General features: G+C 44.6%; 1 protein-coding gene across 1 annotated transcript in view; it reads left to right on the forward strand.

Annotated features, from left to right (window-relative positions):
• Positions 1-21,779, forward strand: part of LOC115083200 (zinc finger protein 585A-like) — a 42,202-nt gene extending 20,423 nt beyond the window's left edge. The window contains exons 6-7 of the mRNA XM_029587006.1: positions 7,922-8,029; positions 18,940-21,779. Coding sequence (XP_029442866.1) covers positions 7,922-8,029; positions 18,940-21,779 — 2,948 coding nt within the window. The remainder of the gene's footprint in view (positions 1-7,921; positions 8,030-18,939) is intronic.
• The last annotated feature ends 2,570 nt before the right edge of the window (positions 21,780-24,349 follow it).

A 24,349-nucleotide genomic window follows, 5' to 3' on the forward strand; every position in this document is an offset into this window, starting at 1 on the left:
AGATGCAGCTCCATCACTGCTCTCTACATTAATGGTGGGGGTGGAAGGGAAATAGACCCAAAAGGTTACTAAAAGCCAAGAGTAACAGATAAGTATAAGAATGAGAAAAGAAAAAAAAAAGTGTGAAGCTTGCTGGGCAGACTGGATGGGCCGTTTGGTCTTCTGCCGTCGTTTCTATGTTTCTATGTCTCTCCTTTTCTTAATTGTTACAGGAGAGAGGTCCTGAAATACTTTAATTTGGTGTCCCTTCCAAGTAATATGGCCCATCTTCCTGGCTAATGACAGGATTTTCTCTTTCAAAAAAAACTTATGAAAGCACACAATAATATGACATAGGCAATTCCCTTGGGGTTGTTAGTGATAGATATCTATCTGCTACACAAGCAGTCCTTGAAGCCACTGAGTATAGCCTTCTTATAACTGGGCATGATTAACTTATTTTGTTTATGGAATTGAAAAGTGCTATTGAGGGGCTGCCAAGGCAATGGAGCAATTTCAACAATATAATAGAGAAGCAAAAAAATTAGAAATTATACAAGTTAGAAAAAAAATAAGGTCCTTATTTATTGAGCTTTTCTTCCTTCTGTGTTTATGGGAAAAAAAATCTTAATAAGTGAGGCCCTAAGTTAGAGAGAAAGGGTACTTGTCCATGCAACAACTTGGATGAAAAGAGACTGAGGGGCTCATGAGGCAGCACCTGCATGGGAACTCCCGCACATGCTCAGTAGAGCAAAAGCCCTATGATCTAAGAGAAAAGGGTCTGATCAGTGCTGTCAGATGATCTCACCCTACATATCATGGCTAATTCAGCCCTGATTATTAATGGAGAACAGAGTTTAGAAGTCAGGAGACTTGATTATAAGACCTCATTTTCTCTCTGCTTGCTCCAGTGATGATGTCTATAAGAAATGTTTAGATCAGCCCATCGCTTGCTTGAATGCAAGCTACATTATCTGCTTCACGCAGTTCCTTACATGGTGCCTGTGAAGGACAGGCTTCCTCTTTTTTCCATATCTCGGGGCCTCAATCCTAAACCGCTCTTCATTAAATCGAATTAAAATGTCTGGTCTGACATTGGGAGAGACTGTTGAGGATAAAGATGGTTATAATATGTTTGGAAAGGTTACCCCAGAGCCTATAGTTTCAGTGCACATGAGCTCAAAATTAAACTGGATTCATAAGCACTGCTATCAGGGTAGAGCTAAGAAAAGAGGGGGTGCCGCTGTGCTGATCAGCATTTAGCTGGACAGTTCTGCTAATACCTTATGCTTGCAGCACAGCTGCTAAGAGCTACGCTGGAAGCGCCCGGGATCACCAGAGACGGTGATCCTGGGTCACATAAGGGCCTATTGGAAGGGACTGGGTAGGTGGCAGGCTGTGGGGAGGGAGGGATGGTTTGGAGGATAACAACTTTGCCCTGTTTGGTTCAATTTTTTTTTTTCATGGGGTGGGAGGGGGAGGCCTGGAGACCCATCACCATGGTTTCTATTTTTTTTAAGGGCTTTGTGGGGGACATGGGCCGGCATGGGGTTTGTAACTTTTGAGACGGGGGTGGAAATCGGGCCGGGGACCCATGGTGATTTATTTTTATTTTTGGTTATAGGATTGCCATTTAACCGGATATCTTTTGAAGATAAGTGGCTAGTTATTCGGCTACCTTTAGACCTAATAAGTCATACTGAAAAGCTGGCTGGTTAGGTTTAAAGTTCCCTGTATGTACCCGGATCAGTCCAGACAGTGGGTTGAGCCTCCTGTACCGCAGATGGAGACAGAGAAAAACTGAAAAGATATCCCATATCAGGAAAGACCCCTCCCCCTCCCCCCCGAATCCCTTCAGTATTTCTCTGACTCCAGCAGATGCAGGCAGTTGAACCTGCGGTTCCCTCTCTTTGCTCATTTCCTTCTCTCTGTGAGATTTTTCTTCATACCTTTTTCAGGATCAAGCAAGTATTACCTATCTAATTTATAATCACAAAACGAAAAAAAAAAAAAGTTTCTCTTGGCAAAATTCAAAACCTGTTCTCTAAAGGAGACAGTTCTGTCAGTTCTGTCTCCTTGCTCTTGCAGGGTCCTGGGGGGACTTGCCCCTTGATTGTTCAGCCTAGGATTCCTTCCCCGGTGACCTTCTGCCTGGCTTGGGGTCAAAGCAGCCTCTTGGCTTCTCTGACCCTTGAGAAATCTATTGCCTCAGGTCCCTTAGCAGGGAAGAATTAATACCTCTGCGATAAAAAAAAAAAAAAAATTGGAAAAAGCCTAAATTAAGCTTTTGGCAGCACAGCCATTCCCGGAGGAATAGTTGAAGGAGCATTTGTTTGATTCTGTGCAGGAAAAGCAGCGTAGCAGGGTTCATTCTCCTGCTCCCACTTGTGATTGCAGCCAGGCTCAGCCCTTCTCTTTTCTCTGAGGCATTTTTACCTTGGATCATGCTGCGTTCAGCAGGCTATCTGGCCTGCGGGGAGCCTGCTTCGCGTCTCTCCCTCGATGGGCTGTGTTCTATTTGTTTGCTCAGTGGAGAGGGTCCCTCCGTGGCGGCAGTTAGGTTGGCAGTCCGTGGTCGGGCCCTCAAGCGTGTTTCCAGGCCAGCTTCCTCACAAAAAACCGCGGGAACGGCGGCCATTTTGAGCTCTGCTCAAAATGGCCGCGGCTGCAAGATTCGGGGCTTCAGGGGGGAGGGGAGCCTGATTTGGCAGATTCGCCGCCGGATTTAAGTGCTGTGGACTCCCCGGAGGGGGTCCCTGATCCTTCTTCCTTGGTGCCCCCTCCTCCATTACCCCGGAAATCTAAGCCTCGTTTTTCTACTGATTTTGTGCTTTTAATGCACAAATCCTATTTAGCCATCCTGCAGGAAGAGGATGATCCCTCTCCGGACCCCCCTCCTGCGAAACTCCCTCAGGTGTCCCTTCCCCAGCCCCGTAAAGTTCCAGATGCACAGGGCTCCGTCAGAGTCAGGACCGTACCGGGTGTTCCAACTTCCCCGGACCCTCCACAGGCCTCTCCTACCCCTGATCTGGATACAGATTTACTTCTCCCAAATCCACCTATTGAGGGGGACGACCTGCGGGTCCTCAGATTGTTCCAAATGGAAGAGCTGGATCCGCTCATTCCTTTTGTATTAGATGAGCTGGGGATTGAGGTTCCACCTGAAGAATCCACCACTGCTGCTACTCCAAGCAATGTGGAGCTGGTCCTGGCAGGACTTAGGGCTCCTCCACGTACATTCCCATTCCATCCCTTGCTCATGCAACTATTCTTCCGGGAATGGGAGTCCCCCGAATCGGGTCTTCGGGTGGGTAGGGCAATGGACAAGCTCTATCCCCTACCTGACCAATTGCTAGAGATGCTTAAGGTTCCCAAGGTGGACGCTTCGGTCTCTGCAGTCACCAAACAAACCACCATTCCGGTGGTGGGGGGGCCTACAGCATTGAAAGATACTCAGGATTGCAAACTGGAACTATATCTCAAGGGGATCTTTGAGGTCCTGGCCTTAGGCATTTGGGCGACAGTCTGTAGCCGTCTCATGCAGCGGGCAAGTCTCAGGTGGGTTCAACAATTACTCAGCACCCAGGACCTCCCGTCTGCAGAGGCGGAATAGGCAGAATGGCTGGAAGCTGCGGTGGCATATGGGGCCGATGCCCTCTACAACTTACTCCGGGTGCAGGCCAGAGCTATGATTTCAGCGGTGTCAGCCAAATGACTTCTCTGGCTGCGCAATTGGTCGGCAGACTCTCCTCTAAGTCGCAGTTGGGCACGCTTCCCTTCAAGGATAAGTTGCTCTTTGGTGAGGACCTTGAACAGCTTATTAAATCTTTGGGAGACAACAAGATTCATAAGCTGCCTGAGGACTGTCCTAAACAGTCTAAGTCCTTTTTTCCCTCGTGCTCTCGTTTCAGAGGGCATCGCCGGTATAACACCAGAACGCGGGGATCTTTCCAAAGAGGTACCTCCACTAGATCACAGGCGTGGTCTCATTCCATTCGTGGCCGACATCCCTTCCGGGATGGTAACCTGCCAGGCTCGGCCTCAAAGTCCTCCTCACAATGAAATACGGCCAGCCCATTCCTCCGTTCCCAACTTAGGTGGACGCCTGTCCCTGTTTTTCGAGGAATGGGTCAAAATTATGTGTGTCCTTGACGTGATAGAAAAAGGCTACGCGTTAGCATTTGCTCAGGACCTCCCGGCCCGCTACCTAATCTCGCCATTTGGAAGTCGGAAGCGTCCGGCAGTATGTCAGTCTCTTGTCCGGCTGCAAGAGCTCGGAGCCATAGTCCCGGTTCCTTTGCAGGAACAGGGGTCCGGCCAGTATTCCATCTACTTCGTCGTGCCCAAAAAGGACGGCTCTTTTTGCCCAATTCTGGACCTCAAGAGAATCAACCGGACCCTCAAGGTTCCCCATTTTCGAATGGAGACCCTGAGGGCAGTTATAGCGGCAGTTCTCTCGGGCGAATTTCTGGCCTCTCGACTTGCCAGCTAAAGGTAGCTGGATGACTTTAATCTGGGATATTAAGTGGGACGATTATCTCTCTAAATATCTGTGAAACATTGTCCAGCTAACTTTAGTCGGATAACCTGTCCACTCAATGTCTCACTGAATATTGATCTCTCCATGTGGGCGACGTCATCCGGCAGCACCAAACAAACATGTCTCTCCAAGCTATTAGCTATGCGCTCTACTGTGCAGGAGTTCCCGCACAGACCTTCTCAGTCATTTTTTGTCTGAGCACAAGTCCAGACATGTACTCTGTCTCCCCTTCATTTATTTCTCTAAACATCTCCTCCTGGGGTTTTTGCCTCAGACGTGTCTTGTTTCCTAGTTGCCTCACTGCCTCTGCAGCTCCACAACAGCACTTTTAAGTGCTACTTAAAAATAATAATAAAAAAAGAAGCATGCAAGAAGAGAGGGCCCTGCTTTCTAATCACATTCGGTCAGAAGAAAAAAACAACCAGCAATGGTGAACGAGTTTAAAAGTTGCATCTGTGGTTACATAATGTCCCTCACTGACGTCCATGAATTGTGTTATGGATGCCTTGGGCTGGAACATGACCAGAAAAACTGCTATGCCCATGGACAGATGTCCCTGTGTGCGCAGTACTCCAAGGTGCTGTGTAAAGCTCTACGAAGTCGCAGCAGTTCCTCATCCTGCAGGGCAGCATTGTTTGCTTCCTCAGGAAAAGAGTTGAGCAGGAGCTCCTCTAAGACCCTCTCATTCTTTCAGGCCAAAGTCACGGGGTCAAGCTCTGCCAGCCGCTTTGGTCAAAGAAATAGTGGCATTAATCGTTGGAGCTATTGCAGCCTGCATCAAGGAAGCATAAGAAATTCAAAGTGTCATGCACCGGCACCATTGCCGTCAACGCGACCATCCTTGGCCCAATCAGCGTGAGGCCCATCAACATTCCAGAAGCACGATGCATCGAGGTGCCTGACTGATCTTAGATCGATGCACTCCTATGCAAGACTCGCTGAGGTGCTCGACCCACAACACACCCATGCACTCAATGCATGATGCATAGATGATGCACGAAGCACAGGTGCACTACTTGCTTGATGCTCTGCCTGCAAAGTGAGTGGCCCATGCCTCCTCGACACACCTTGCGGCTTCCGTGCGTCAGCCCCACGGTGCATCGGATCCTGAGCTGGATCAGAAGTCCTACCAAATTTTCAACAGCGACGTCTGAAAAGAGCCATTGTTGGAGTTAGCAAAATGTCTGGAAAGTACAGTTGCTGAAAAGGTCATGATAACCATATAAAGTCTACCAATGACTGGGCCAATCAAAGTTTGACAATGCGTCCTGTCATAGCCAGGCACCCCCTGGAGTCACATAAGCTAATCTCAATATCTAGAAGGTGTGGCCATAAGAACCTAACCACAAAAAAAGTAGCCAATCATGAACTAGATACCGATAACAATGAGAGCTCTGCCCATGATGATCCATGCAAAACCAGCAGCGAGGCAACCTAAAGCAGGAAGGAGGAGGAAGATGAGAACGAAGGACCGCAAAGTACAGACGTCACAGAGGGTACCAGCAGTAAAGAGGCACACCATGCTAAAGAGGTTTTAAATTGGCCAAAATACTTTTGGTACAACTAAATTGCAGATAATGTAAATCTCAGGTGGGGATTTGATATTTCTCTGGCCAGCTTCACAGGGGAAGCAATGAATGTGGTGAACCTGTATAATAAACCTTCCTCGATTCCATTGTTTCCTCTTCAATTCAGATCCGATAAGGTGGGGTCTAGGATTGGTGGAGTTGGTTCCTAGGGACTCCAGCTTACACAATCATACAGATCAGTCCATTAATATTAAAATGTGGCTGAAATGGCATCATGTAGCATGATGTGCATTAACCCACAGCAATGTAACTACACTTTCCCTAAGTGCAGTAAAATTCTTATGTTATGTCTCCATAGTAAATCAAGCCACACTCCAGAATGAAGTTCCCGTACCTCTATCAGGTGTCCCTTCCCCCTCGGCAGCTTTCTCACCTACCTACCAACTCTCTATCTCCCACTCTTACCCCATTCCCCAGTCCTCCCATTGCCACTCTGTTCTCACTCCTTTCCCAGCCTCTGGGTCCTGCCTGTCTTTCAGCCCCTCCCCAGCCCATATCTACCTTCTTATGTCCCTCATCCCCTCACAAGCTCACGCTCCTTCCCTATTGATCACCCTCTCCCCTGGCTCCAGTCCCTTTCTTCTGTCTCTTACCCACTACCCAGCTTCCCATTCCTCCTTTTTCTCACCCATCCTTTTCCACTGCCTCTCACTAGTCCTCTGGATCTTTCACACCATCTCTTGTTCTTTCTCCATCCTTCAGCCACCATCTCACACCCTACCACTGATCCCTCCTGTCTGCATATCATATCCCCCATTCAAACCATCAGCTCCTTGTCCTACACATCCTCATTCATAATCTCAGTTCCACCAGATGTACACCCCAGTCCCACCAACCCCCAACTCACTCCAGTCCTCATTCACCCAATCCTGCAGTCACCCCTGACCTTCCAGCTGCTGCTCTCCATACACATCCACCCTTCATTTCCCAATCCCTGGAAAGCCCCTCCCACCCGTTCTCTTGCCCCCACTCTCGTCCCGTATGTTTCACTCTCTACTGAATCTCCCAGACCCTCATCTACCCATGCCCAAGATACCCACTAACACTAATTCCCCCCCCAGTTCCCACTCTTTCCACTCTCAATCTCAGTCCTTACTCACCCAATCTCCCGGTTGCTTTTCTGCCCACAAACCCAGCTCCCCCAACCCATGCTTTCCACATCCACTTCTAATCTCTTACTCTGTTCATTCCCTCCAGCTGCTAATCTCCCAGTCCCCATGTTTGAAGCATGGGGTACACTTTAGATTTCTAGGGAGCCCTGCATGGTGTAAACAGCTTCTTAGACTGTGAACGACACAAGAGAAAGACATCGGCTCTGCTCTTCTGGCTTGCACTGGGCCATGGGGAGTTAAAGTGCCAGCAGCTGACTCATGGTTTTCACCCTGGCAGTGGCCACCACAGATTCTTCCACCCAGCATGGTCTGGATTGGGGGGGGGGGGGGGGACAGCAGTGGTGGAGCGTTGTCATCCCCATGGGTCTTGTCACAGTTAGGGGTGGGATCCCAGTCTGATAATGATGTCCCCACAGGAGATGATACACAGGGCTGGTGCTCCTCTTTCTCCCTCTGCCTCATCCCGACAACTCTCGGCCCCCCACAGGGTGGTGCAGCATCACACTACCCCTAGGGCAGCAGCACACTGGCCATAGATTAGCGACCGCTCTGACAGAGGGTCATTAACGCCTTCCACCGAGAAACTTTCATATCCAGAGTTCAAAGAATTCCCAGCATTTCACTTAGCTTAAGTTTTGCTTTCCACAAGTCAATATCTATAACTATTAAAAGCTTAAGATATTTTCCCATTTTTCTAACAGGCAGCCAAGGTTACAGTCCTGACCCCACGGTGGAGATCCTGAAAATGGAAGAATTTCATGTCCGTGACCAGCTGGAGGGAAGGAAGCAGGATACGGATGCCAAGTGCAGTGAGCAAATAATCCCTTTGCAATGAGTGCTTGCTGTGGAATAGTTAAAACTTTATACACAGAGGCTGAATGATTCACAAGCTCTGGAGTTCCGTTTTTATCAATATTTCATTAGAATTCAGTTGTCTTAAGCTGACAGCGATGAGGTTCAGGGACTCGGGTTCCAGAATGATTCTCGGGTCTCCAGCAGGGTGTTGGTTAGTGACTGTAATCCAAGTGAAGGGAAACGCCACAGAGGGCGATATACATTAGGCCATTTAGTGGACAAGTTATCCAGCTATCACGCCGATACAGTACAGTGCGCTCCGGTTAGCTTTACCCCTTATTCAGTAAGGGGTAATAGCGCGTCGAAAACGCGCGTCCAACCCCCCCCGAAACTAATAGCGCCCGCAACATGCAAATGCATGTTGATGGCCCTATTAGTTATTCCCGCGCGATACAGAAAAACGCCTGCACAAAGACTGGTGTTAATTTCTGCCGGCGCCAGGGAAGTGCTCAGAAAAGCAGTAAAAACTGCTTTTCTGTGCTCCCTAGCGCCCTTAGCGCCTCCTTTTTATCGTGGGCCCTAATTTGCATAGGCCACCCTCCTGAATCGCATGCCCAGGAGAGTGGCCTGTGCGTGTGCTGGGAGAGCGGGCCCGCTCGTTTTTCTAAATCGGCCTGTATGTCCCATATAATTTAATGGGCTAAACATCCCGCTGCATATACAAGCTTAAAGTTATCTGGCTACATGTGGCCGGATAACAAAAAAAACCCCTAACTGGCTATATTTGGAAATAGCCGCATACGTTTTCAGTTATCCGGCCTTGTCCGGCTGGATAGCTTGCTACTTAATCAGATATCTTTAAAGATATCCGGCCTAAGTAGCACTGTCATCCCCTCCCTCCCCCCCCCCCCCAAATATCTTATAAAGGCCCTGTCGGGCCATGCCCTCCTCACCCCCCCCCCCAATACTTAAAAGTTACCAAGATCCCCCCCCAGTCCCCGTGTTTCCAAATTCCAGAATCAGGTTGCCCCCTCCCTTCCCTCCCACCCACCCACAAGAATTTACAACATTGTGGCGGCCAGGAGCAAGGGTAGGTGGATGGGTGGGAGGCAGCCTGATTTGTTAACGTTTTATTTATTTATTTATATGGGCGGCGCTGCTTAGCTGGATATCTTTAAAGCTATCCAGTTAACTGGCATGTTATCTAGCCACACAAGGCCGGATAACTTTAAACCTGCTCAGAAGGGTAACTGGATATCTCAATCCTTACCTGGAAAACCCCTGAAATGTCCCTTTTTTTTTTATCCAGGTAAATTATAGCCAGATAACTTCTTATCCAGCTCTATATTACATAATATCATAGTAATGACGGCAGAAAAAGACCAAATGATCCATCCAGTCTGCTCAGCAAGCTTCTTATGTTAATATCTGCTGCGCCATGTAGATCACCCCTAAGTTTCTCTAAAGGGTGGTCTGTTCAGTTACCCTCAGTCCTTTTGATAAGGGTAGTAATATTTACAAGTAACGATCAAACCCATAAAAGCAAGTTGCTTACTGTAAATGGTGCTTTGCGTACATAGCAGGATGAATTAGCCTTACTTCATGGGGTGACATCATTGAGCAGCACCAGCTTTGCAGCTTTTGTCCTACTGGGCATGTGCGGCGGTTCCCATGTGAACGATAGTTCCAGAAGATTCCTCAATTCTTATCCAAGCAGAAAAAAGTGGGGAATCCAGATCTAGAGAGAAAGCTGTCCAGGGAGGAGGGCAGCAACACATGGCTAATTCACCTTACTATCTATGGAAAACACCAATTATGGTAAGCAAACTTGTTTTTTTACATTGATAAGGAGGCTGAATCAGCCTTGCTTCATGGGGAGTCCCAAGCTGAATGGCTCTGCTCTCTACTCAGGATATATAAACCAACTAGACAACTACGTTCAATGGATAAATGCATTCTGGAAGTTCCATTGATAAAAACGGCAAGATTGGATATGACACGTGAACGGACTTTCTCAGTTGCAGGCCCTCGTCTCTGGAACTCTATCCCAGAAGAAATCAGACTAATACAAAATACAAAAGAATTTTAAAAATATCTGAAAACATATCTGAATATCAGTTAACTGACTATAATGCTTAATATAATAACTGATTCACATGATAAGATCTGTTATCGAATGTAGATTCCAAAGCTTGAAGTTAATTTGTCAATTTTATATCGCGTTGAACTCGCATGAATGAATAGTGTTGTTTTTTAACTATGTGTGTTCTTACTGTAAACCGCCTAGACGGTCAGACCCTGACCATTTCGCGGTATATAAAAACTTTTAAAATAAAATAAATAAAGCTGAGGGTTGTAAAAGAAATTACGGGCTGTTTGAGAAACCAGTGTTTTGGGTTTGTTTTTGTTTTTTTTACAACCCAGCCTCCTTTGTGGACTGTGTTTATCTGGGTGAAAATTGGTTCAGTATTGCTTTTTGCTGTGAGCTATCCTCGGCCACCAATTTATCTAGGCAGTAATGGGAAGTGAATATGTGCACCGAAGACCAGGTAGCTGCTTTACAGATTTCTTCTGTTGGAATATAGTGCAAGTGCACTAATGAAGTTACTGTAGTCTGTACCTGGTGTGCTCAGACGAGATGTTGCAGTAAAATAGACTGGGATCCTTAGCGATATATGCATGAGGTTATCCAATTAGAAGGAGTTTGTTTTGCAGCTGGCGATCCCAATCTGTTGGGATTGTATGACAGGAAGAGCTGGGAAAAACTCTCTATGATCTTGCATTCTGAGCTTGTAATAGGCCAATGCCAGCTTGCAGTCTAAGGTGTGAAGTTGCCGGTCCCAGTTCTGAGTGTGAGGCTTAGAAAAGAAAGTGGGAAGTGTGACAGATTGGTTCAGGTGGAACGCTGATACTATCTTTGGTAAGGATAGGATTACTTTGTCATGGAAGAATTGTAAGTAAGGAGGGTAGTGTACAAATGCTTGCAACTCGCTCGCTCTTCTGGCTGAAGTAATTGCCACCAGGAAGACTACCTTCCAAATTAGAAATTTGAGTTTGGCCAACTCTAAAGGTTTGAAGGGTGGTTTCATTAATGCAGTGAGTACTATGTTCAGGTCCCAAGGTACTGGGGTTTTTGTACAGGAGGATAAATTTGAACTACACCCTTCATGAACCAAGATATAAGGGGATCTATTGAAATTGGGTTTCCCTCTTGTTGATGATGATAAGCCGCTACTGCGCTTAGATGCACTCGAATTGAAGAAGTGGCCAGACCTCTTGTGGTAAGTAGATGGAAGTATTCCAGGAGCTGTTGAGGTTGAGAGGTGAAAGGCTCGATAGAACAATCTTTGTACCAGGTGGAATAATGAGTCCATTTAAAAGCACGATTACGGCATGTAGAAGGTTTTCATGCAGCCACTAAAATGTTTTCGATGTTGGTGGATAAATGTAAATGCGCTATTGTCGAGTGTTCAAAATCCATGCTGTCAGATTGAGTGACAATTGTACAAGATATGCATACCACACTGGGGCTATTAACATTAGCCTGGCTTGGTCTTGCATGCATGTTTTTATTGTCTTGGCTATGAGGGGTATCGGAGGGAAGGCATAAAGACTCCTCAAGACCAATAGATTAGGAAGGCATCTGGAGCTTTCCTGTATAGGCTGGGATGAATGAAGGAGAAAATATTCATCTTCTTATTCTCCTCTGTTGGGAAGAGATCTATCCAAGGTCATCCTCAGTTTTGGAAAAGGCTGTTTGCTATCATTTGTGACAGGACCAGTTCATGTGGTTGAAATATCCTGCTGAGCCTGACCGCTTCTGTATTTGCGATTCCTGGAAGGTAAACTGTCTGTAGAGACACTCGCTTCAACTTGGCCCAATCCCATATCTTTAGAGCTTCCTCGCAGAGGGTCCATGAACCTGTTCCTCCTTGCTTTTTTATGTAAAACATTGCTACTTGGTTGTCTGTGTGAATCATTATACCTTTTCTCTTGGAGCAAATGCTAGAAAACTCGAAGGGCAAGTCAAATTGCTCTGAGTTCTAGCAGATTTGTTTGTCATAGTAATTCTTGGGGGGGGGGGGCAGAGTCTTTGCGATTTTAGGTGAAGGAGGTGGGCTCTCCAGCCCCAAGTGGAGGCATCCATGGTAAGTATGATCTGAGTGGAGCTCCTACTTACAGTACTCCCTGAGCAAGCCAGCACTTGATGTCCAGTTTCATAAAGTTAGTAATCTCTATTTTGGATGGTAGAGGATGTAGAAACTAATTCCATTGTGCTCATAAGCCCCATTGGAGGCATCTCATGTGTAGTCTGGTTAAAGGAGCCACATGTATATTCGCTGCTATACGTCCTAGCAGCATCAGCACATGAAGTATAAGTGCGTTTCATGATGTTGTTTGCCAAGAACTGAAGCTTGATTGCTCTGTCCTGTAGAAGGAAAGCTCTGGACTGTAGGGAGTCTATACAGGCTCCTCTGAATTGGATTGATTGGGTTGGAAGCAAATTTGACTCTTCATAATTTATAACACAGTCTCTAGGCAATGTATGGTGGACTCGGTGTGAGAATGTAGAGTTGTTATCATTGGGGCTGTTATGAGCCAGTTGTCCAGATAAGGAAAAATTCTTATTCCAGAACATCGTAAATGGGCTACCGCCACAGCTAGACACTTCTTGAAGACTCCTGGGGCTGACAACAGGCCAAAAGGGAGTACCTTGTACTGGTAGTGCTTGTTTTCCACTGTGAAGCAGAGGTAACACAAAGAGGATGGTTGGATAGGGATATGTGCATATGCATCCTTGAGGTCCAGGCAACACATCCAGTCTTGCAGTTGGGTAAATGGCAAGATGATTCCGAGATGTTATTTTGAATTTCTCTCGGTGTAGTTATTTGTTGAGAAATCCGAGATCTAGAATTAGTCGTAGACCACCTGACTTCTTGGCAATGAGGAAGTATTTGGAGCAATAGCCCTGATTGTACTCCGAATGGGCTAACTCTCTGATGGCGTTCTGTTGTAGAAGGAACTGAACTTCTGGCTTTAGAGCCTCTGGCTATTAAACTGCGGAGTATGGCCTGTTTTAGGGTATCTCCTATAAGCGACGGCTTTTGATTATAAGTAATCCTAGACATTCAGGAAATTATTCATACTATAAATCTATTTTGTGCGTCCTACTATAGTAAATCTGAGGCATTTCCTCTTTACCCTGAATTAGTGAAAATGTGGAGTGAGGCCTTTCCGCTGAAGTGGAATTTGGAAGCTATGAAATATTTGGGTATTTGGCTTGCATATTCAATTAAAGAAATGTATTCTCGGAATATTGTCAAGTTTTACACAAGATGAAGTCTCTCTTGCAAAAATGGGTGCCTGTCCCACTAAATGTCATGGGTCACTATACAGTAATTAAAATGATTATTCTGTCCAAAATGTTGTATAATTTACAAATGCTTCCTTTTTGATCACAGTACTCGGAAATTCAAGCATATAGATCCGTGATCTCTGAGCTTATTTTAAGAAACAAGTGGGCAAGGATTAAGTAGGATGTTTTAATGGGAGAAAAAAACAGCATGGGGGCTTATTCGTTCCAGATTTATGTCTCCACAACGCAGCTTGCCTAATGCGTTATATACAAGACTGGGTCTCTCTCCATAATAAGTATGATAATGAACAGCTATTGGAAGAATGGCTTAGACCACACAAGCCTATTAATATATTGCACTATCCTAATGTGGCAATTAGAGTTTTATATTTCTCTCTATTCTATGTGATTGCAGTAAAGAAAGCATAGAAATGGTGAAGGGGTAAAGAGCGTAGTTTATGGCAGGTATCATCATTTTTGTCTCTGGTGGGAAACAGGGGTTGGGTCCGTCAGTATTTCATCAATGGAAAGAGATGGGGCTGCATTGCATTGGTTAGTTGGTGGCATTCTGAACTAAAAGGGCTGTACTCTTTCCAGCAACTGAAAGAGCAGTGGGACATACCGGATTGTAACCTTTTTGCCTGTCACTATAGTTTACAGATTGACCAGGGTGATGTAGGCACTATAACATTCACGGGTGGTGAGGAATCATTCTTTGAGACTACACCTAAGTTTAATAAAGTCGGGGTATGGGTGAGATATCTGAAAGGACAGCCAATTGTGTCTCATTTAGCAAAATGGATCAATTATTGGAATGCAGATTTAGGACTGCAGATGGAAGGAACGGATATTATGGAAGCATTTGCCGCTGTTTATCAGCTAATCTAAGAGAAATTCAATTTAAACTATTGCATCAGGTATATATCACTAGAACGAAGATGCATTTGTGGGGTTCTTCTATGTATTTAAAATGCCATGTCCTTAGTGGAGATCTGTGTAACATGCTTACGGATTACAATAAGCTGCAAATGTTTGGAGGCAGGTCCGGGGGTTCTTAGAGCAGCTTCTGAAAAGATCTATCCAATGGGATGGTATTGTGCTGCATTTACACTTGTCCAAGAGGGATATGGTTCTGCCCAGTGGTGGGAAAAATGTATTGCCATCTCTTACACTGGCAAAAAAAATCAATTGTGTTGCACTGGCATGATGCTCTCTCCTAGTGTTTGGAAATCGATGATGCAAAGGCATGCTACCTTGGAAGAGTTACAAAGCGGGAATTATATAGGAAACAGGTCTTGTTATTTCAACGGGGATATTTAGGCTATGGGCAGAAGTGTTGAAGGTGACCTAATTATTATGATAACTATTGCGTTTGGCGGCTCACAGCCTTCCGCGAGCTGCCGCACTCACTTCCGGACCCCTGCTGTTCCACTCCGACGCCGGGCAGCCATTCCTCTAAACGCAGAGGGAAGCCGTGCCATGACACCGCAAGATGCTGCTCTCCATGAGTGAGGCAAGATGCCACTGACACCGCTGGGCTCCGCTCCTCCTAGGTCACACGTGCGTTTTGTTGCGTCTGTCGGTCGACGGCTTTGACCTCTGTGCCTCACCTTTTTCTCTGCTCTCCCCACTAGCCTTGGTAAGATCGCTACCGCCGCGTCTGCAAGCCGCATTCTCCGGTGTCCCCGAAACGGCTATGGCAAAGCTTCACACCATGTTTCTCCTAAGGTCCTCCTAGGGTGCGCGCGCGCCCACGCCACCCACTTCATTATCCACGTCATGGCAGGAACCTCGGGGGCGTCCCCCTCGAGTGACGTCACGCCATCCGGGTATTTAGCCTGTCCTTTTTGCTGGCTCATTGAGTTAGCAAGGATCGTGAATGGATGGAAAGCCTCCGGTCTGAGCTACTTTGCTGCTTCCGTGCTGCCGCTGGAAGCTCTCTCTGCCCTTCGGAGTTATTCATCTAACCTGGGTACCCACTCCTCAGGGGCCCTTTGCTTTCTTTCAGGTGCCTATCTGGGATCATGTACTCCCTCCTCGAGGGCCTACTCTCCCTGCCTCGGTGCCTGTATACAACTACTTCTGCCTGCTGGGATCTCCACCTATACAGCTACCAACTTAGTGAGTAATCTAACACTGTCAGTTTGTCTCATCTACAGCTCTGCTGCTCTGGGAACCTGCATCCAGATCTCCCTATACTATCTCTGTGAGACGGGTCTCCTCTGCCGAGGGTCCCTGGACTGCTATCTCTGGATCACGTCACTACTGCCACTTTTGGTGGTATACATCAGCTGTATAATAAAAGACAATTCAGCGTTTGTGCGTCCAGAGTCTAGCCCAGTACTGTGGCTCCCCATGAGGCTCCTCCCCATGGGCGTGGTCATCTCCCACAGTACCCAAGAATCCACTCAAACACCTCAAAACCATAACACGTTTGACCTTGTCTACCATAAAGTGCCAGCGGCGGAAAAAGCAGGAGGTTCCCTCTGATGACATCACTCCTCAGGCCATATAAAAGACCACTGCTGACGCCTCTCTAGTGCCTCGGCAATAGATCAACTACCCATCATTAGTACTAATTGCCATTGTGCTCTTCCAACGTTCCAGTCTTTTCTCTAGACAGAGAAGATCTGACAACTTATGATGGACGTTTTCCCTGATGATGTGGCCCAAAGCCATGCCATATGTCATGCAGCAATGAAAGATGCTGCAGTTCTAGCTGCCGAGTCAAAGCCCCCATACACTGCCCTTAGAAGATGCCTGAGACCTTCTTCCATGTCATGCAGAGGTTGTGAGGAGGATAGTTGGCCATCTTCTGTCCTAATATATGGCTTCAAGGTTTGCAATGTTTCGTACCAATACTGAATGATGTAAAAATGATGTTGCTATATGCGCATGGTAAGCATGGAGCTTTGGAATACCTTCTTCCCAAAGTCATCCAACAATTCATGGGCCTTTCCTGGGAGCGAGTTAGAGTGGAGACATGATTTTTTTCACCTTCTTCATGGCAGATTCTACAACTACTAAGTTATGGGGTTGTACAATACCATAGCCAGTGTTCTTTGTAATCTGAATTTAAGATCCAGCATATGGGCAATGTTGACTCCAAAGGAGGGAGATTCCCACACTTGCATTAGAGCTTTTTGAAGTTCTGGGTGGGATGGGAGAGCAGTGGGCTCTGAGGGGAGCTCTAGAACTTTTAGGATCCCCTTGACTTCTGGTCGAGGGTCTGGTTCCTTCTTTTTGTCTACCTCTAAGATGGTGCCTACTTGTTTGACAAAGCGTGAGTAAGTGAGATCCTCTGGAGGAGAGGAGTGTTCCGCGGGCTCCTTTTGAGGGTCTGAAAGAAAGCCTGTAGAATTCACCGGGGATTCCCCTGGAGATTGTCCCAGTGGGTTTTCTGACCTTGGAGAGTGTGCCAGAGAAGGTCCCTTTGAAGGGGTGAGAGAAAGAGTGGTCCTTCCTCATTGCTGTCTGATTCTGATGCCCCTGTATAATCATCTCCATAATTATTGGGCAGATGAGATATACCATGGAAAATTCAAGAGTTGAACCTGTGGAAATAGAGATGAGAAGAAATTTTGTACGTCGGTAATTTGTTCTACCACTTGTTGGGAATTATGGTGGGGCGAATGAGGTAATATGTTTTCCTGTTGTACCGTTGTCATACGCAGTATGGGTAAGATGGAACATACTGGTTGAGGGATCTGGAGAAGTAGGCCTTGTGGCCATAAGTTGGGTGGTAGAAAAGAGGATTGTCCTCCTGATGAGGAGCTGATATTCCTCAGTAGTCTTGGAGGCGGGATTTCTGCGGGCAGTATATTATATAGCGTTTGGCACTCTGGTTCACTCCTAGGGGATATAAGGTCTATGAACTCTGGATGGTCTCCTTCATCTGAAGACCCTGAGGTATGCAGTGAGAATTCCCCAAATGGTGGTTCAGGAAGAGATGGACTAGATTGTTCATCCTGTACTGCAGATGTCTTTTGTTCGTGATGTTGTCTTATTCTTTTCAGACCAACCTATGTGTTTTCTTTTTAGGCATTTTCGTTGTCTGAGTGGTGGACAGGGACACCTTTGGCACTGAATGTGTCTTACTAGCTGATTTTGATTCTGTCCTAGGGGACTCATGCACTGTTTTCGACCCCTGGTGCACCACTTTAGATGTCTCGTCCATCGTCTTCGGCACTCCTTGTGTCATCTTCAGCACATCTTGCGCCATTTTTGGCAGTTCGAATGCCATCTTTGGCACACCATGCACCATCTTTTGCGCTTGCTGTATTGTCTTTGGTGTTCCGTTCACCGTTTTCAACACTTCGTGTGTTGTCCTCGATGCTTTGTGCACTGTTGCTGATGCTGCATGTGTCCTTGATTTGTGCACTGTGTCCAACGCTTCATGCCCCATTGTATGGCGCATTTTCAATGAATGCTCGGTAGTTTCTGATGGAGGACACCCTGTAGTGGAAGCTTTATGAGTCATTGACTCTTCTGGGACCCCTGAATGCCTCCGCTTCATTCTGACCTCTCTGGCAGAGGCTAGTCTGCACTCCTGAGAGTGGGGGTGCCTTAATTGATCTAGGGGAAATTTAGTAGTTCTGCCTCGGTCTTCCCAGTCACCTGAAGAGGATATGGAGGCCGATGAGCACGCAGATGATGGGACATCATTTGTTCTTAAATTTGCTATTTTTCAGCTCTCGGGGACATCTGTCCACAGACGCGGCAGTATGCCTGATTGCGATCTGAGCCCAGACAGAGGTAACAGTAATCATGGCCATGTGTGATGGACATGATATGGCCACAACTACAGTATTTAAAGCCAGATGGTTTCCTTTGAGCCATGAGGAGCACTGAAAAGTACTTTTTGGGGTTTTCTTTTTTTTTTTTTTGGGCATCTGAATCAGAGAGATAGATTCCATCATCCATGCTCTGCATGGACATAAAAAGAACTGAGGAGCCTTCTGGAACTATTGTTCGCGTGGGAACTGCTGCGCATGCCCAGTAGGACACAAAAGCTTTAAAGCTTTGAGAGACAGCTCCACTTGGTTCCGCTCGATGTCATCACCCCTCGAAGCATGGCTTATTCAGCCTGCTTATCGACAGAAAGAAAAATATTACAGCTCTCAACATTTTTCCTGGGTGAGGAGCCTTCCTGATAATTCAGACAATGTTGCTTGACGTGCTTTGCTTTTGAACTTGGCTATAGAAACAATCCTGTGCCTTTTCCCTTACGTCTGAAAATTAGCCAGGGAAGTGGCTGAATATGCCACATTTGCCATTTAGACGGTTGACTTGTGAGTTATCCGTCTAAATGGCTTTTGAATATTGACCTCACAGAGACTGGTGATATGGATAAGATGCACTGAACTAGCAGGATGAAATCAGGCATGCGCTATTGCCCTCTGTTCAAATGCTTTTGCCTACCTTTACCTGTCCACTAGCAGTATCACTTCCTGTTATGTCATATGGAGCCTTAGCTAAATGTCTTTAAATATTCATATAGGATATTTCCCTAAATGTGTTCTTCACATTTGTGAAATTAATATGCATACTTTCATTTTTTTCCAACAGATGATGAATTCAGGAACAGTAATGAGGAACAGGAAAGGTGTGATAGGCAACAGAGGGAGGAATGGACACACAGAGACCCCCCAAGTGTTAGCTTAGATCCTTCAACTGACTGTGAAGGAGGTGTCAGTAGAGTAACACCACCCAGGGTGAAAGAAAATGCCCAAAAAAGAGAGAAACCAAACGCATGGCCGGAACAAGAGAGAAATTCCAGCCACTGCCCAAATCTTGTAGAAACTCAGAAACTCAAGGAAGGAGAGAGACCATTTAAAAGTGCTGAAACTTGGGAAAACTTCATCACAAACTCATATTCATCTGCTCACCAAGAAAAAGTTGAATGTGGGAACAAGTTCACTGGTAGCTCAAGCTACACATGTATCAATGAATATCATAGCAGAGAGACAAAAATTATAGGTACTGAAAGTGAGAAAACAAACTCTAAGAAAGCACAGATTACAGCACATCGAAAAATGAATATGCGAAAGAAACCTTTAAAATGTACTCAGTGTGAAAAATACTTTCCCTGTAGAGCGGAGCTGGAAAGACATATAAGAAATCACTCAGGAGGACGAACATTTCAGTGTACTGCTGGTGAAGAAAGATTTAATAGGAAGTCAAATCTGAAAGATTATAAAAAGTTGCAAAAAAAAGACAAGCCTTTCAAGTGTACTGAATGTGAAAAATGTTTTAGATACAGATCACAACTTACAGTTCATCAGAAATTTCACAATGGTGAGAAACCATTTAAATGTTCTGAATGTGATAAAAGTTTCAGTATGAAATCTGATCTCAGAAAACATGAAAGAATCCATACTGGTGAGAAGCCATTCAAATGTCCTGAATGTGATAAATATTTCAGACAAAAATATGATATAAAAATACATGAGGTAATCCACACTGGAGAAAAACGATTTAAATGTTATCAATGTGATAAATGTTTCAGTCAAAAAAGTGGCCTGCGAATGCATGCTATGACCCACATGGTAGAGAAACAATTTAAATGTTCTGAATGTGATAAAAGCTTTAGCCAGAAAGTTGGTTTGCGAATACATGAAATGACACACACCGGAGAGAAACCATTTAAATGTTTTGAATGTGATAAATGTTTCAGTCACAAATGCAGCCTACGCATACATGAAATTACACACACAGGAGAAAAACCATTTCAATGTTCTGAATGTGATAAATGTTTTAGTCGTGAAACAAGCCTTCAACAACATGAAATGACCCACAAGAGAGAGAAACAATTTAAATGTTCAGAATGTGAGAAAAGCTTCATTAAAAAATCTGACTTAATAATTCATGAAAGAATCCATACTGGAGAGAAACCATATAAATGTACTGAATGTGATAAATGTTTTAATAAGAAAGGCAACTGCCAACGCCATGAAAGGACACACACGGGAGAGAAACCATATACATGTTCTGAATGCCATAAATGCTTCAGTAATAAGTATGACCTAAAAAAACATGGAAGAATTCACACAGGAGAGAAACCGTTTAAATGTTCTGAATGTGATAAATGCTTTAATAATAAATGTAGCCTACGAAGCCATGAAAAAAGGCACAGTGGGGAAAAACTAATAAAATGTTCTGAATGTGATAAGACTTTCAGACAAAAATCTGCACTAAGAATACATGAAAGAATGCATACTGGAGAGAAACCATTCAAGTGTTCCGAATGTCATAAATCTTTCAGACAACAATCTAACCTGACTTATCACGAAAGAATGCACACTGGAGAGAAACCCTTCAAATGTATTGAATGTGATAAACGTTTCAGACAAAAATCTAACCTAAGAATACATGAAAGAATACATACAGGAGAGAAACCATTTAAATGCTCTGAATGTGATAAACATTTCCAACAAAAATGCAATCTAAGGAAACATGAAATAATGCACACCGGTGAGAAACCATTTAAATGTTCTGCTTGTGATAAAAGATTCACCGGTCAACCTGCACTAAGACGACATGAGAGAATCCACACTGGAGAGAAGCCATTTAGATGTTCTGAATGTGATAAATGTTTTAATCAGAAAGGCAGCCTGAGAATGCATGAAATGATTCACACGGGAGAGAAACCATTCACGTGTTCTGAGTGCGATAAGAGTTTCAGTAAGAAATCTGTTCTAAGAAAACATGAAAGAATACACACGGGAGAGAAGCCATTTAAATGTTCTGAATGTGATAAATGTTTCAGCCAGACATGCAGCTTGCGCAAACATGAAATGATACACAGAGGAGAAAAACCATTTACATGTTCTGAATGTGATAAAAGTTTCAGTCAGAAAGGCAAGCTGAGAATGCATGAACTGACCCACGTTCAACAGAATCTTTTTAAATGTTCTGAATGTGATAAATGTTTTAATCAGAAAGGCAGCTTGCGAGTGCACCAAATGATACACACAGGAGAGAAACCATTTCCATGTTCTGAATGTCATAAAAGCTTCAGAAATAAATCTGCTCTAAGGAAACATGAAAGAATACACACTGGAGAGAAACCATTTAATTGTTCTGAATGTGATAAATCGTTCAGTCAAAGATGCAACCTGCAGAAACACGAAATGATACATAAAGGAGAGAAACCCTTTAAATGTTCTGAATGTGATAAATCTTTCAATCAGAGAGGCAAACTGACAGTGCACCAAAGGACCCATATGAGAAAGAAACTATTTAAATGTTCTGAATGTGATAAATATTTCGGTCGTAAAGCAAGCTTACAACAGCATGTAATCACGCACAATAGACATAAACTATTTAAATGTTCTGAATGCAATAAACATTTCAGTCATAATGCAAGACTGCAACACCATGAAATGACCCACAAGAAAGATAAATAATTTTAATGTTCAGAATCTGATAAAAGTTTCAATGTCCCCAAGAGAAAGTCAACTCGAACCTTTAGATGAGAGATTGGAATTCTCAGAGACAGGATGATGGACTTCAGACAAGATTGTTCACAGCCAGTATAGAAAAGAACTGGAAATGGTTACATATCTCATCACTGGATGTGACATGCTGATGTCAGGAGATCTGTAAACAGAAAGGCATAACAAGTTGTCATGTCTTATTCATTGGAAACAGTGTAAAGGATTATACTATTGAAGTACACAATCTTCTTAGAATAGAAGAGAATGAAGAAGTTGTGAGCACTGGGGACATTCCTATTCCCACCACCAGGAAGATTAATGCTAAAAAACGAGATATTTTGGTGAAGAAATAAAACACAAAAAGGGCATTGTTAATAGAGGTGTCAGTACTCAGGGATTATTCTCTAGATCATGTGGAGAAAGCAAAAATCCTTAAGTGTTAAGAGATGCAATCAGAGACCAAGGAAATGTGACAGAAAGATACTGAAATAGTTCCAGTTATACTGGGCCTGATTAGGAAGAATTTCCATGTGTATCTTGATATTTTGCCTATAAAAATTACATCCTATGAATTCCAGAAGGAGGCTCTCTTTGGTACAATGCAAGTACTAAGAAGGGCATTAGCAGTAAATTTGAGAAATTGAAAATATTCCCAACATATCCTGGTTTACAAATTAAGTTTATTCCTGTTAAGGTATGCACAAAACAAACCCCATTTGGAGACACTGCCCTGAGAAAAACCACATAAATTTCTGAATGTGAAAAATGTTTCAGACAGAAAGTCCACCTGAGACTGCATGAAAGGACCCATACACTACCACCGAAAAGTGGAATTTGAGCAGGAAATTATATATAAAAATGTAAGAACATAAGAAGTTGCCATACTAGGTCAGACCAAGGGTTCATCAAGCCCAGCATCCTGTTTCCTACAGTTACAAGTACCTGGCTAATACCCAAACAGTAAATAAATCCCATACTACTACTGCCAGTCATAAGCAGTGGCTATCCCCTAATATCAGTTTGATTAATAGCAGTTTATGGACTTCTCCAGGAACTTATCCAAACCTTTTTTAAACCCAGCTACACTAACTGCCTTAACCACTTACTCTGGCAATGAATTCCACGGCGTAACTGTGCGCTGAGTGAAATAAATTTCTATGATTTGCTTTAAACGTGATACTTGCTAACTTCATGCAGTACCCCTTAATCCTTGTATTACCTGAAAGAGTAAATAACTGATTCTCATTTAGCCATTCTAGACCTCTCATGATTTTATAGTCCTCTATCATATTCCCCACCTCAGCCGTCTCTTCTCCAAGCTGAACAGCCCTAACCTCTTCAGCCTTTCCTCATAGTGGAACCGTTCCATACCCTCTATCATTTTAGTTGCCCTTCTTTGAACCTTTTCCAGTTCTGCTGTATCTGAGATATAGCAACCAAAATTGCACACAGTACTCAAGGTGCGGTTTCACCATGGAGTGATAGAGGTACTGATGTCATTCTCAGTTTTATTCACCATGCTTTTCCTAACAATTCCACTCACTGCAGCACACAGAGCCAACGATTTTAATGTATTGTCCACTAAGAAGCACAGGTCGTTTTCCTGTGTGGTAACTCCTAATATGGAACCTAACATTATGTAACTACAATGTAGGTTGCTTTTCCCTATGTGCATCACTTTGCATTTGTCCACATTAGCCATCCAAGTGGCAGATGGCATTTAATCTTCCAGTTTTGTGAGGTCCTCCTGCAATTTATCACATTCCACTTGTGATTTAACAACTCTAAATAATTTTGTATCATCTGCAAATTTGATCACCTCACTTGTCGGTCCCCTTTCCAGATCATTTATATATATATTAAAAAGCACTGGTCCAAGTACAGATCCCTGAGGCACTCCACTGTTACCTTTCTCCACTGAGAAAACTGCAGGAATAACAGAAGGTAGAAAAATTCAGCACAAATCACTAGGAGAAAAGATCAGCACAGAGTAGTGCAGGAGATTTAAACTGATATTGAAAAGTGTTGTTATGTTTGGCAGTCCGCAGGCTAACCCTACAGACTGCCGCATTCAGTGACCCAGCGAGGCCTGCCGCCCGGGCTTCCGACACGGTGCACGTTTTCCTGGCACCCACGCAGCAGAATGCCACCACTAGGCCATGTGGCCGGACACTGCCATCTGCACCTGGCCCTGCTTCTTCTAGTGTTACTTACAGGGCCCATACCGGGAAAAAGCTCGAGGCCATCCCTGATGACAAATGCTCAGCCCTATATAAGGCCTTTGCTGACAACGCTCCAGTGCCTCAGCAACAGGGCCCGCTATGCTGGTGTAGAGCATGCTGCTTTAGCGTGTTGTCTTCAGCCCAGTCCTGTTTTCAGTGTCTTGTCTTTGATTCCAGCTGTATCTTCAGTGTTCCTTGGCTCCTGTGTTCCTTCATGCCTGACCTGTCCTTCTTATACATCCCTTCTTCCCTTTGGACAGATACCATGATTGATCTTAGCCTGACCTTGGATTCCACTTGACCACTGCCTGATCTCAG

This window comes from Rhinatrema bivittatum, chromosome 2 (assembly GCF_901001135.1).
Source record: "Rhinatrema bivittatum chromosome 2, aRhiBiv1.1, whole genome shotgun sequence".
NCBI lineage: Eukaryota > Metazoa > Chordata > Amphibia > Gymnophiona > Rhinatrematidae > Rhinatrema > Rhinatrema bivittatum.